This window comes from Cinclus cinclus, chromosome Z (assembly GCF_963662255.1).
Source record: "Cinclus cinclus chromosome Z, bCinCin1.1, whole genome shotgun sequence".
Taxonomy (NCBI): domain Eukaryota; kingdom Metazoa; phylum Chordata; class Aves; order Passeriformes; family Cinclidae; genus Cinclus; species Cinclus cinclus.
The window spans coordinates 76,097,117-76,112,796 of NC_085084.1; the positions used below are offsets into that span (position 1 = coordinate 76,097,117).

Sequence of the window (15,680 nt, forward strand, 5' to 3'; positions counted from 1 at the left end):
TTGTTAAAGATGTCAATCCTCCACACACACACACAATGCTGAACAAAAATAGAACCACCCCAGATTACAGGTTATGTGAAATGCATGCTGAGAGAGAAGACACAAATGTCAAAGCACAGATCATACAAACAGGTGACATGGAGCTGAGAGTCCTTGTCAGAGCACTTACAAGTAAAACTTTTCTTCCCATACAGGGTTCAGATTTCCAAAGATAGTTTTTGTCCTCTTCTTTGTTTTACCCACTTGAACAGTTACATATGGATCACTGGACCCCGTCTTGTCTTTGGCCTGCAGACCTTGAGCACACACCACTGAAAGGAAAAGAGAAGAGTTATCACCACCTGCAAAAAGACTATGTGTCCAACCGCCACGTGAAGCAGAGCTCATAATGGCCAGAGAAACAGGAATATTCCTCATGAGCACATTTCTGATGAGCCTCAGCTCATGGTGCACTACAGTGCCTGCAATAGGACTATCTGCACCTGCTACCTGTATGTTCACTTCAGCAGAAAGACACAGAGGTCAGAGAAGCTCTTCCTCTCTGTCCTAATTTCACACCAACTCTCTTAATCGAGGCTCCCAAGTGAGACCAAGAGAACCCATGTCTCTCCCACTCACCAGTGATCGTGATCTTTGCTGACCATTTTGAGGTACCATCAAGCACGCTCTGTTTCACTGTCTTCATCTGCTGAGCATGTGTCATTTTGCTCTCACAAAACACATCTCTGATCAAGTCAAAGATCTCAGGCTTGTTCCGCTCCCGGATTTTCATGCGATCCTTCATGGCCATGATGAAATTCTGGGTCCGGTCTTCAGCTCCATGCTTCGAGCTCTTCTCTGCTGCTCCTGTGTACCAGAAAATACACAATGTTCATCAGGAACAAACACAAAATCATATCTCACTGAATCTGGATGGGGGATCAAAGCTGCAAGTTACCCTTCACATGATGGCTCCTGATACTGATCTTTACACTCTGTCCCCTGTTCCAACATACACAGAGAACTTGGACCATTTGGAGGGAGAGGGAGTAGTTCCTCTATAATCTGGGATCAGATTGCTGTCTTAACCACAGGTTGATTAAATATCCTTACAGCTGAGGAACACCCAGGAATGAGGTTCTTAAACTAATAGTAGGCATCAGCATGGCCTTTGCTCTCATCACCTTGCTATGAATAAATAAATCCTTGCTTAGGCAAGTGCTAAGAAGGGGACATAGGACTCCCATTACAAATAGTAGCTATGTAGTACATACCTAGTACTGTGATCTTGTCTTGGTGCACTTCAGCACCACAGAAATTCAGATGGGACCAAACTGTCAGTATTTTCTACCCATGTGTGTCACAAAGCTCCCTGCTGAGCTCAGAATCACTGCAAACCTACATTTCCTTCTGTGTGGAACCATCCTGTTTAGATCAGGCATCAAGCTGCAGAAACATGGAGTGCCTCTCTGGATGCCATTCTATTTTATCAGTTCACACAGAGACAGCTCAAATAATCACTTTTTAGAACTGCACAGGTATATAAACTATACAAAATTCCTGTAATATAGCAAACTCAATAGTTCAAAACTTGGGCCATTATAAGCATGCAGCTACCACAGTGTCCAGCAGCTGGAAACACACAAGAGCCAGCCACAGAGCCTTTAACTGCAGAGGCAATCAACTCCATCTGACAAAAGAGAAGCCTCTGGTCACTTGCACACCTCTTAAAAATTTCAAAGTACACATAATTATGAGAAAAGACTACTAACACCACCAAATACTTCCTACTCAATTCTGACAGTCATTTTTACTGTCAAAATTTTGAAATCGACTACATGTGAGACATGCATCAATAAAAGCACCAATGTGAGCTAACAGGGCAGATAACTCAGGTGTGAAATGAAAAGCAGAAACTCAGGATTGCACACAGTCTCTCTATACACTGTCTGCAGCAATTTCAAATTATGATCTTAAATCAGATTAAGTTAAACCAATACAGAAGTCCTGTGAACACATTCAGTCATAACCTTTCTGTTTAATGTAATATACTTTTGTTTGTTTTTCTTCTCCAGGATAGTTTAATTTAAGTAATCTTAGTCCTAGGAAAAATGTCCCTATTCAGGTATTCACCAAATATTAAATTACCTTAAAAATATGTATTAAAGCAGGTGCAAGGTGTATGCAAAGGGAGTCATCAATCACAAAGATACATGAAACTGTTTTCTTCCAGAAGTGGGCAAATATGATATCTAAAGTACCCTTGCTATCAGGAACTACAGTTTTTGCATACAAAACTGTTTCAGCAAGTAGTGACTAAATATGAAAAATGTCCTATGAACATACACACACACACACACACACACACAGAGGAGTCCAGCAGTACAGGAACAAAGATAATAAAACCAGTTTTCAAAAGCATGTAACCACTGAAGTGTCAGAAGTTCATTAAGGACACTGCATACCAAGGCACGTTACCAAGGACCTGGGTGTGAAACAAGCTATAATTTTACATTACCTGAGTACTTTTTCATTTTTTCTTGCTAGAGGCTTGATGTTCAGCATTTCATTCAGTACAATAAAAAGTACATGCCCCAGAGTTTCCTGTTGTTGGCTTAAGATTAAATGAAATCAAAAATACTGGAATTAATTACACAGTCCCCGCTGTTTCTACTCACCAGTGATGCACCTAATATTTATTAAAGGAATATGAAACTGAAATGATACCAGGGGCTATGCTTTGAACTTCAGATAAGAAGTGCTATTCAGCTTTAACAGAACTAGGTCTCCTGAGGATGGAGATGGACTCTATGCTATATATGCAGAACTACAGAAAATTACTGGGAAATTGGGAAAGGCCAAACTGAACAATTTGCCTTCCCTAGCTGGAATTCTGAGATCTGTCATCATCCAAAGAAATCGGCTCTGCCCTGACCTTTCTGACTTCAAGGAAATTAAGAACTAAATTAAAAGTCTCCTTAATGCAAGCATTTCAGGAGCATCAAATGAGGTTTTAAAATGCAAATTTGGACAAATGGAGGAATTCTAATCAAAGACATGTTTAGCATTCCCTTAATCTCCAGAGACCTTGCACAGTGGATTTATCCCTCTGGAAGTCTAGCAGCAGCCCAGGGCACGCTGGGTTGCAGGACGTTCAAGCCATGACACACAGACCCCTACATCCCTCGAGTCACCTCCTGCCTCGTGACCCCAGAGGAAACCCCCCCACCTCCATTCACACTGCTTCCCCACTATGCCCAGATAATTTGCTCAGGCAGATCCATTATTACTTCCCTGGAAAAGATCTCTCTCTGCCTTCAGAGACTGTACCTGAACTGCCGGGCAAAAGCCTGAATCAGACAGACACCTTATTTAACAATACAGACAAACAAGAACAGTGTCTGTTCTGCTGTCTCAATAACACAACTCTTTCTTAATTTTGACAACCTGCTTCTTGGTACAAAACCAAGACGGCTTCTACACCAACCATTGGGGGGCTAATTAACTGCAATGCATGTGTTTTAAATGCAAAATATGTCACTACACTCAATGGCAGAGGGTGCTTTTCCTGCTCTTGAACTGGGATTGTGTTTCTTTAAGCTGCAAAGAGTTTTTTCATCAGTGGATCATCTTTTCAAATCCTGTGAATGACAATAGAAATACATTGGAATATACAAGTAATGTCTACAGGTTCTGGGTTTTCGTTCCTCTCTAGGACTGAATTATTAAGTCAATTTACGACTGGAAACAGAAAGGTAATATATCTATATTGGGAATTGTATTGATACAGCTATTAGTAAACCATCAGTGCTGTTATTCTATGCTTTAAGAAGAATTCATGAGAGCAACACTGTCAGGATAGAAGGCAGCTGTTCAGTAGGCGGATAATGCTTAGAAATTATATATTCCTGAAACTTAAAATAGATATTCAAGTTTCAAATAAAGGTATCCTTCTTCCTTCTGTGCAAATATTTTCCTACACAGAACTCTGGGAGCAAACAACTGTTCATCACCATGGTGTCTAACCATCATTCAACTCAGAAGCCAAAATGATTAGCACATGACTTAATTGGTCTGACTAACCCCCCACTCACTGACTTGGTCTCAGAACTGCAGCCTCTGAACTCAGAGTACACAAGCTTCTCATCCAAAAAACAACAATCACACCTGCCTCACAGTTCTGAGTCAAAATGCATCAAACAGAAAAGCTAGCCTTGAACAGTATTGGCTTCTTACCATATAATGTAATGTAAATTACTCACATAATGTCCTTCCCTTCCACCCTCTTGGTAATTACTTCTCTGCATTTGTTCCTTGGTCTCCTACACATCCAGGTCTGGATTTACTACTTCTTAGACACCAGAACTGCCCAACCCACTATAATTCAGACAGTACTACACCAGTGCTCAAGGCAAGAGATGGAAGTTCAGTTTCCAAAAGCTTTGCATGCCATGGGGATGTTAAGAACATCTCAGTCAAGTAAGAAAAGAAAGGTACCCATTCAGCAGAGATTGCTACTACTTCCAAGAATAGTAGACAGCTACAAATTGAGCAGGTATTTATGAGCTTATGATAAAAAGGTAAGTGCCTTATCATCAGAATAATAACTCCTGAGTAGCTACAATGAACCAGGAGGCTGCAGTACACATACTACAACTGATTCCAGGTTATTGCACTTCAGACACCACCAATTCATGGAATAGCCCAGCTGAAGCAGTCTGCAAATGGGTTTTGATTCAAATTGCAACAAAGCATTGCTGATTTTTTCACCAGTGCAGTCACACACTGATGATAAATTTGCTGAGTGTATCAGATAGATAGTAAGTTTCTTCAAAATATTGACACAAAGAAAAATACCCTCAGAAGAGATAACCAAACTTAATTCTAAGAGACTCGGAGAATTATTTTACCCAGAAATGTTTGAAGGGTGGAAAATGGATAAATAGTGTATTCTAAATCTAAGGAATAAAACCCCAGGTGTCTACCCAAAATTTTAAGGCATAAACAATGGAAAAGTATTTGTGACCAGCCTGAACATTCATTTGACTCCAGTGCAACATTTTCTGGAAGACTTACATGGATTGAAGTGAATATATATCCTGAGGCATCAAGGTATAATCAATAGAATTGTATTTGCTACCAGTCTGAAAATTCATTTTACTCCACTGTTACATTTTCTGGAAGCCCTAAATAGACATAAGTGGAGATATGTCCTGCAAATGTTTTGGGTTTTTTGCCGACAGCAACAATAAAGCTTCTGTTAGGAAAAAATCCCTCCTGACTTCAATATACAAGGAAGTTCAGTCTTGAATTTATGGGATCTCTAAACTGTTGTTTGTCACCCAGACACCCTGCTTCTCATTCCTCAAGCACAGCCTGTGTTCTTCAAACATACATATAAGAAGAAATTTAACTTCTCCATTTTCCTCTGGCTTGTTGGGTTCCAGTTAGAATTTTACCATGAACACAATGAAGCAAGTAACATAGTTGCCTGAAATTGCCTTCTAATACATTTCTAGTATTGAAAACAGCTGTTTACCCTTTTCAGAGAGACATTCACCCCCTTCTCCAACTCCCACCATTCTCCTCTGTCTTTTCTATCTTTTCATTACACCATTACCATCTTCAGCTTCCTCTACATCCTACTCCAGCTAATGACATCTTCCACATTCACAGTGGGTAACCCTGTAGCCTGCTCACAATCTCTCTTCCTTGACTCTGGACACCTTACAAGTAACTCAGTAAGTAAATTTTTTGTTTGGTTGGGTTTTACCTTTCTACATGCTTCACATATTTTAACCCTGTTGTACACTCAGTTGTTTCCTCTCTGTTTCCGTAACTCTGCATGATGAAGTATCCTGAGTTTACATTTTGAAAGACATTGTGAAAACATCTGCAACTCCCTGAATAAAATAACAAGCTCATACTTAATGCTTTGCTATATATAAAAAGTAATTTTCAGTTGTTTCTTCTTTCTATGGAAAAACACACGGTATTGCCATCATCATATCCCACAGCCCACTGCATAAGATTATGTAATTACAACTGGAGATAAGAAAACCTCCCCCATGGTTATTCTTCAGTGTCAGCTACAGAGACTCCCTATTCTCAGGGAGTCTGAATCACTGAAGCTGTCTTCTACCTTTAATTCTCTCACAGCAAATTCAGCCCTCTTCCTCTTTTGCAAACAATAAGTTTAAAAAGATCATCTTTCTCCCTGTAGTTTATCTCCCTCTTCCATAACATGGTGAAAGCATAAAAAAAGACTAAACCAATTCACAGAGCCACTGCTCCCAGCTATGAAACAGTATCAACTGCCCAGAAAGGCTTTAAGACATGGGTATCTGTAAACTGTAAGAGTAAGCCAGAACTGTAGCAGGTGACCTACAAGCAGATCTACATCTGGGCTCCACAACACCCCTTTAGAAACATTCTATTAGGACAGACCTAGTATAGCTATTTTTATTACTTTTTTAAAAAAGCATGACAAGCCTCTCTTCTGAAACATTAACAATCTTGTATGATCCTCTCTTGAGACATTCGCATATTTCACCCATTACTAATGAATCCTCTCCAGTGCCCATGCCCATCTGAAGCCTCCCTTCTTGAACATGAACAGCCACAACCCTTCTCTGCAGGACAAACTCCCTCTTAGTCTTAGCTATTTCTTTAATGCAGAGGTTTTTCTCTGCTGTTTTCAACTTCAGGACCACTGCTCTGTACAACAGCTTTGTGCCTGTTTCATCTCCACTGTTGGTGCAAACCTAATCCTCCTCTCTTCTCCACATACTTCTCCCTTACTGAGATATCACAGCTCCCTTGCAACATTATACCATCATGGCTATGTATCTGAATCAAGCCTGGATGCTTTGAGCTTTTCACCTCATATACTGAATATTACCAGAGCAGAGCAGAGAGTTCTGGTGAACTCCAGAAATAAAAAGGTTATTCTCAGGAACTGACCCTGTGCATCAGACTGTGACAGAGAACTGAGCTGTGACCAAACTACATTCTCCTGGACCAAATGCAACATCACAGCTCTTTGCTTAGCCACAGAAAGGTCTCAACAAAGCCAAGGTGACAGTGATGCAACAGTTCAAACACTACAAACTCACTTCCCAACCCTCAAATCTAGAACAACTAAGCAGATGGGGGACAGGGTTGTTTGGCCATGATCACATGTATCTTACAAATAAGCCATTGCAAATCAAATAGCTCTAGACCTAACTATGACAAATGTAAGACTCTGCACACATCAAAAATAAAAATATAAACAATATCTATTTGGAGTGTTAAGAAGAGTCATAAGAAAAAGCAAATCACCTATGATTCACTGGTATCTCTTGTTGAATCACTCAGCCTGCTTTCCCAAACTACAGCCTAAGACAGACACAGGATCTGACTTTTTATATTTCTAGAATTGCTGACAAGAATTTGTAATAAGTCCCTTCATACTTCACAAACTCTTCTGATTCCTTAGACTTAGTCCATCAAGCTACAATGACAAGAAAATTAAGAGTGAGCAGAAAGACACCTTTCTACCCAACACTTAACACACATAGAAGAAATTTCTATTCTATTTAGACTGTGATATTTTGCTCTCAAGCAGGAATATAAATTTGACATGAATTAAGAAATGGTATTTCAAGCAAATAAAAACAACTGGACCAAGGCAGATGACTAAGTGAATATTTTTTTTCTCTTTTGTCTCCCTGAATCAAATTTCTTTTAAACTTCTCCGTTGTTTGTATAAGGTGCCATTTATTCTGAAAAGTTACAGAGTTCCTTGAAGAGATGACTTAGTTTTTTACACCAACAAAATAATCAGAAATGCTAGTATGAAGATGACATACTGCCCATATACTCACACAACACCTTTGAATCTGACTTACCAGCCCTGTTAACTCTGCCCTAAGTCTCTAAAGTGGTTCAGCCAAGCAGGCCTTCTGCTGAAAAGTCAAAATGCCTTCCCAAGGCTGCTGTTGACACAGATAATCCAGGATAAGTTCTGTGACTCTGTACACCAAGCAGGAACCCAGCATCACTCTAAAAAACTTAAAACAGTGGCACAGACTGACAGCTGGGACAAGCAACCTGACTAATGCCAGGGCAGGGGGGACAGAACAAATGTCAGAATATTCAGCTTCACACACTATTCATCCAACCCACAATTCAATGCAGGATATGCTGGCAAATACACAACCTGAGCAGACACAGATAGCAAGCAAAACAAAAAAACAAATCAACAAACAAAAAATCAACCAAAAGCAACAAACAGATGTGAAAGAGTAAAGAATTAAACCTTCTTTTAAAGGATGCCAAACACAATGCTGCAAAGTTCTTCTCCATCAGTGAAGCTGTCTGTACCCCCAGGAGGTAGCACCAATGGCACCTTTTCAGAAAACAATCACTGCAGCTTCACTGATGCCTGAGAAACCAGCAGTACATTTAGGAAGGCTCTGGCAACCATTTCTGGAACAGCCACACTCCACTGGGCACTACTCACTCTGCAGGCAGTCAGCATTGAGCAAGTCTTGGCACTTCTCGTGGCACTTGACCCCGCACTCGCCACAGCGCATTCCCTGCCGGGCGATGCCCCACAGCAGCCCCTCACATTCGTAGCAGTAGGTGGGAGTTGTGGCTGTCCACACTTCAAAGTTGTGTGGGGTTGTACAAGAGATGGGGTAAATTAAGGCTTGCAAGGTCTTCTTATAGACATGAGATTTCTGAAAGGCAAGAGCATGTGTAAACCAATATGCAGAAAGGTGACTGAGCACTGAGACTATTTTTGTTGGTTAACACAAGAGTTTTACGGGAAAAGGCGTGACCAGTGCAATAAAGCTACACATCTGAGATGGAAAAATGCATTAAATTTTTACACATGGTGTCAGAGGACACCCCTCACCTTCCTAAAATGTCTCCCCAGGCATTAAAAAAGTTGGAAGACAACAATTATTGGTTTTGGATGGGAAATATCTTGAATAAAGCGAGCTTCACACATTGTCCCTTACATCAGATACCATAGAAGGAAATGGTAAGATTACTGAGATCAATAAGTGTTTGGACAACACCATCCATGCAGATGATGTTTCTTGGGGTGTTCTATGAAGGACCAGGAGTTGAACTCAATGATCCTGATGGGTGCCTTTCCAAGTCAGCATATTCTGTGATTCTGTGTTTCTACATTTTTCAGGATTGTATCGATACATTAAATATTATTATTATGTGTTTAGTTTCTTTAAACGAATTATACAAGAAGCTTCACATCTATATTTCTAGACATCTGTGAAGCTGGCTCTGAATCTCAGAGAGCCAAATCCCTTTAATTTGCTTACTAAGAAGTAAGGCAACCCTCCCACTTACCAGCTCTTCATCTTTGAGAGATGTTCTAGTAGCCATTGCTGAGGTAATTCCAGCTTTTCGGGACTGAACCAGTGACTAGGAAGGAAGAAAGCTTGTTATTCATCACCAACATTTACAAATGCAATGGCATTATATGCCCAGAGATGTAAGCAAGGGGACTCTGTCATGCTAGACACTAAACCAGCACTCTACTGCATTTAAGTTGGTTTCTTAAATGACTGCTCACATCTCACAAGGGTCGAATGTATACTCTGAAAGGTCTCCAAATTGTTTCCATCTGTCCATGATCAGTCTCACTCTAGCAAATTTCTATTTGTTTCTCTGAAAGAATTGCCAATGAAACTTTAGTTCCCATCTCCATCTTTTTGTTGTTCTTGTAGCAACAGTAACCCTTCTAATGTCAGAAGTCACCACAACAGACTCACTTTTCCGTATTTAACTTCATTCATATCCAAAAGGAGATTATTCCATCAGCTTAACAAAACATACAACACCCCAAAATGTGACAGTGAAGAGGTAACAAGGATAAAAGGGGAATGAGTTGTGAGCAGAGGTTTGAATATGATGGTGTATCACATTCATCAGCCATCACTGAACACAATGAACTGCATTTTCCCCTAGAAGAACTGCTTTTCACAACATACCAACACTGCTTTGCAGCTGTGGACAGCAAAGGGCACTGTCTTTGCAGCACCTCACAGTGGCATAAAAGGGATTTCTGCAGCACTCCAGTAACATGAAAGCAGAGAAGAATGTTTAAAGATAGCAGCATTTGCTTTGAAATCACCCAACTCTATCAGTTTTGCATCATTTATGTTCTGCTTTATGCTGTTTCAAGAGAAACGGAAGAAGTTCATTCCAACAGTGATGGAGCAGGACAGAGTGCTGGATATGCATTCACTGCAATACTGCAGGTACAAAACAAGAAGCAAAGAAGTAGAGAGGGAAATAACATAAAGTAAGGGGTTTTTTTCTGGTGAAAACTTGATGGACAGTCTTCACCTCCACTTACCATGGCCTGTGAAGAGAGAGAATGAATGCATTCAAGGGAAGTAACACAAGTTAATGCCATTATTGAAAAGATTTAAGACACAAGCAGTTAGCTAGACACATACCAAGCTGCCCATGCATAAGCTGGCAGACAAAATTGTATGCATCTTTTCACATGAATTACAGGATATAGAAACTTTGGTCTTTCAGCTGTTACAGCATTTCTCTCAAGTATGAAATCCCTACGTGTACTGAATACAACCAACAGAAAACCATTTGTCCTGCAGAAGCCTTATTTCACCATATCATACAAGCATATGAAAGTTGTCCTCATTACTCACTTGGTTCTCATGCTTCCTCAGTGCAGAAGTCTACTGGCAACATTGCAAATGGCTTTTAAAATCCAAGCACATATGCTCGTTTATCTATCCTCTAAAATTCCAGCCTTCTGGTAAGCTGCCAAACCTCACATGGACATAACTTTCCCCAAGGTATGTGATATTTAGCAAAATTTAAAAATCATGCAGGGCTAAAAACAATCAAATATTTGGTGTAAAATTAAAAGGATAAAGAACATTAAAAATATCCTGATTCTGTCAAATGAATTAATTTTGACAAAAATTTAAATTTTGCTACATTTTGCTAATGAGCTACAAAACCATAGCTCATTCTCACTGAGATTTTTCAAGCAGTACTACTAACGGTTCAGCATAAGAATTAATTTAACAAAACACTTGAGCTTCTTGAAGCGACAATGAATGTGACCATATATCAAGAAAGTAAAGCCAGCTGGGTAAATGCTGTGTGGCAGAAGAGAAACAAACAAATCTCTTACCAGATCACTGACAAGTGGAATTGGCTTCTTTTTACGTAGATCAGGCATGCTATCAATGCCATAGAGACCACCTGCAGGCCTGGAAATTCAGGAGGAAGGAAAAAAAAACCAACTCATTAATTTAGGGTTGGAAGTGGTGAAGAGGGGGACACTTTACTGGAGGAAGAAAAACAGACAGAAGATTATACTTAAGAAAGTGTAAAGTTGATGCTAAAAACGATTGTTTATCTTCAGACACAACAATCCAGACATTCCTGCCTGGTGTTGGTGGCTAGGAGGGAGCACATGAAAGATCAGCCTAGGAGCTGGATGCTGGTTCCCATCTTCAGATTCTAGTGTAGAACACACTTAATACTGGCCCTTGAGGTCCATCTAATTATTAGAAAAAACCTGACACTGGAGGAGAAAATATAATATTTTTGTTTCTATAAAAGAGACAATTCATGGTGCTAAGCATTTCAAGCCATGCAGACCTATACACACAAAAGATGGCATTTGATGGCAGAAGTGGCAATGGAGCAAAAGGGTGATTTCCCCAGCAACAGCCATGGGCTGATGAAATAAAACACTAACCTACTTCCCTCCCAATGAGACCAGCCTGGATAATTATACCTGGATCCTGCCACTTACTGGTAACACCACATGGATGTAACCCTGTACTTGAAGATGGTTAACTAACCCAGCTTAAAGGCCCCCAGTAAATGCCTCCATCTCTAAGGACTTCAGATAGCGTTTCTTCCTGAAGCTGAAAACTGAGCACACATCTCTCTGCTGTGGCTTCCTCCCTGCAATGAACACCCAGCCCAGCAGTCAAAATATGCAGCACCTCTCAGTGTCTCTCTCACTCTCCCCATGTCCACTCTGCTCTCAGGCCTTGCTATCATTAAGAATATGGTTCCTGAGGTCTTCTTCTTGATTACAGAGACTGCAGAGGATCCCTTGCCTCTCCATCCTTACTCATTTGTCTTCACTTCCTGCCACTCTGGCTTACACATTTTGGTATTTGTGTAACAAATTGACTGGCAATTTCAGCCTGTTGATTTTGTTGATTTGGTACAACATACCCAGTCAAAATGCTCTGCAGGAAAATTGTAAGAAAAATAAGTGTGGGACAAACTGTTTTTACAGCTATAAAAACTACCTTTCAAAGAAATCTAGGAAATCAAACTGCCACTACAAATTCACACATGCCATGAAAATTGTGAGGCTGATAAATGACAAGAGGCAACCTGCAGCCATTAGAGAGCAGGGCCTTCTCAAGCCCCCTTAAATACAGCCAAAGGCAAAAAAACCCAAAACAACAAAATATCCAGCATAACCAAACCTATACTATAGCTTGAGGATGGACAAGGATGTCACAACACAGCCTAGCATGAGGTTGTGACAAAGAGGAAAACATTATTACAGAAACATGTGACAGAATTGTAAGAGTAAAATTGACTTTTTTGATGGGGTGTAGGAGGGCGATGTGTCCAAGCCATGGCTGAGCTGACAGCTGCTGCTGGCTGAACAAGCCTGGTAGGAAGGTGAGCAGTCATGTGTAACTACAGGAGTTGTGTCAGCTCCACAGTTTTCCAGCAGTGCAGCTTTCCAACACTGGAAATCCTCACCACAAGACCACACTGTGCTTCTTACTAGAGGCTATAATCATTTCTGATAAAGAATTCTAGAAAAATATTTGGCCAAGTCATACTGCAAAAATCCCTTCTGACTTATAAAAAAAACTCACCCACATCAGGAAGTACAAAATATGTTTATATTGCCACATTTGTCTGCTGCCTTTATTTTACAAAACCTTTCCAATACTGGTGATACTGTTTTGGGGTACAATAGGTGTCATGGCAGACTACTCAGATGATACAAAGAATCCCGAGATTATTTAAACCACAACACAGCTGATTGATAGATAAACTTTGCGTCAAGGATTTGTGCAAATCCCTTGAATTACCAAAGTATATATAAAATTGAAAGGGAGAGTGTGTAACCTGAAAAGATGCAATAAAATGTTCACAAGTAAAACTCCAGAGTTACTGCTCCTGCTAACAGTTTCTTCCTATATTACTTCAATTTTTTTTTCTAATTTAATTGAAAGGAAACTGATTTTCTGACATTTCCCAGGAAAGAATAGCAACATTAAAATTGCATGCTTTATAAATTCAAGATGAGCCTATATAAATTATTGTGCTTGAGAAACACGTCTAGTTACAACTCAGTTTGTTGCAAAATACTTTTGATAGATTGAGGTTTATGAGAGAACCAGTGGTAAGCCAGGATGACAAACGTGTTTGAAAGGTACTTGTACTTGTCCCTGAAGAGAGGTGTCCTAGCACCTACATAGTTACACACCCAGATGACCTGCTTTTAGCCTGTTAATATTAATCCAAAAAATCAACAATTCCTAATTTTAAAAAGTGTTGTGTTTTCAGCTACCTCAGTCCCTTTATTCAAGCACAATTGCTACCTCGTCTAATAAAATTACAGTATTTGTACAGAAGAATTAAGACAGAAGAATTAACAGTGCCTCAAATATGCACAGTGTATTTTTATATGCAATAGGTTAACTCTCCTCTGCAGTGGATATAATATTTATAGCATTATTATGGAGAGCTGTACTGAGGAGTGAATAGCAGTTCTGTATAAGATAATTTGCACTAATAAACAGAAGATATAGATATGAGATACTACACCCAGAGACTGATCCATAATACCAATTGTACCTTTTTTGAAGTGATATCTCCAAAGCCAGTGATAACAGAGAGCTCCTGTTGTATTATACTATAAATGAAAATTGCTTGAAGTACGTATTCATCTTCTAATACAAGTTGCATCACACAGAAGCTTACACTAAATCTTGACAATCTAAGCAAGTTAAGGTAGTTTGCAATGACTGAGGATGACTACTTTCTTCAAAGGACACCACAACTCTAATCTTTCCATTGAAAAAAACAACATAAATGCTTTAATATACTTTGAGACTAATAAGCCAAAATGTGGCCAAAGGTGGAATTAATAGCTTATGATCCACAAACACCTTCTCTGGGAATCCCTTGCATAGGATGAGTAACTTCTGTCAAAAGTACATGAGCCAGACTGTTTAGTTGTATCTTGCAAAGAAAACAAAAAAAATTACAGACTAGAGCAAACAATGCCTCAAACTGACAACACGTTCAAGTAATTCAGGACTTGTAGGTGTATCCATCTTTCAGGCTAGGAAATAATTCGGTGTGCCTGGACCAATAAACCAAGCACACTGTCTCCTTGCTAAAGCAAGAAAAGGTGTTGTTTACAGTTACAATAAATCACTGCCTCTGGCTCCTGCAAATTGCCAATTCTCCAGCAGCCCCCTCACTAAGTCCCAGGTTCCTTCGAAAAAGCAGGGGGTTGCTAGGCAGCTCCAGGCATCCGCAGGTGACACTTCATGGGAATATCAACACCACAGAACAATGACTCCAAAAGGAGAAAGCCCTATCATGAAGCCTCAAATTTAACTTCATGTTTTACTAGGGAAGCTTCCTTCAGTAGTATGAGAATTAACTTAAGTGTGTAGCAAGCCAACATCTGGCTGAGAATTCACGGTAAATCTTGCAGCTGCTGACTGACAGCTCCTAATAGGTGCCCCACCACCAAACCAAATCACCCTGATCATGTACCAGGCACATAACCTGTAAAATGTGTCCCTGTCTTTTTCCTGCCAGAGGATCCCAGGGAAGCTGCCGTGCTGGCACCTATTACCACTGAGTGTCGTGCTGAAATTACAACCGGAATTTGTCTGCTTCATTTGCTACAAGTAGTGTGCTGTGGAGAGAATGCACAACCTGCTCATTCTCAACTGTACAAAACAGGCATGATGAGCAATGCTTTAAAAATACAAATTGCAATCATTTCTAGAGTTAGTGCAGTTTTATCTACTACAAGAAATTGTTGCAAATACAGAAAACTCCCCCAATACTATCTTCTTCTTTTAAGAGCAAAAGACACACCACTCCTTCAGAGCTAATCTTTCCCCTCTCTGCTGCCACCAAAGACTGATCCAGGAGAAATTATTTTCTGAGTACTGAGCTGCTCAGTAGCAATTATTTAACACTGCTGCCGTAAGTACTTGCTACCAACACATTATAGATTATACATTGCAACTATAACCTCGGTCTTAACCACAGGTTGGGAAGAACTGCACTTCCCACCCCAGCCACTTAAGAAGAGACTGAAATACAGCAGCAGCCTGGCCTTCAGTAAGGTTTGGCTACTTGATTATTTCATCAAAAACATCATAAATGCTATTTTTAGTTAGACTGAACTGCAGACCTCTAAAGTGCACTCTAATTATAAATACAGGGATAAAAGGTCTCAAAATTCCACTTACCCTCCTTTGAGCCAGGGTGGTTTTGATGGATCAGCTTCATCTTGGCCCTGAAGTGGGAAAAGGATAAAAAAAACCATTAAATTAGTTTCCAGAAACACCAGAAAAAGTATTTGTATTGTGTTCTGCAGAAAGGGTAACAGACCACACTGCATG

At 39.9% G+C, this 15,680-nt stretch overlaps 1 protein-coding gene across 1 annotated transcript in view; it reads right to left on the reverse strand.

The window, feature by feature from the left end:
• The window catches only part of UNC13B (unc-13 homolog B), a 178,620-nt gene that overhangs the window by 67,059 nt on the left and 95,881 nt on the right, over positions 1-15,680 (reverse strand). Inside the window, exons 13-18 of the mRNA XM_062513980.1 lie at positions 15,528-15,574; positions 11,168-11,246; positions 9,343-9,417; positions 8,486-8,705; positions 619-846; positions 170-311 (exon numbers count right to left, since the gene is read on the reverse strand). Of these exons, the coding sequence (XP_062369964.1) occupies positions 170-311; positions 619-846; positions 8,486-8,705; positions 9,343-9,417; positions 11,168-11,246; positions 15,528-15,574 (791 nt within the window). The remainder of the gene's footprint in view (positions 1-169; positions 312-618; positions 847-8,485; positions 8,706-9,342; positions 9,418-11,167; positions 11,247-15,527; positions 15,575-15,680) is intronic.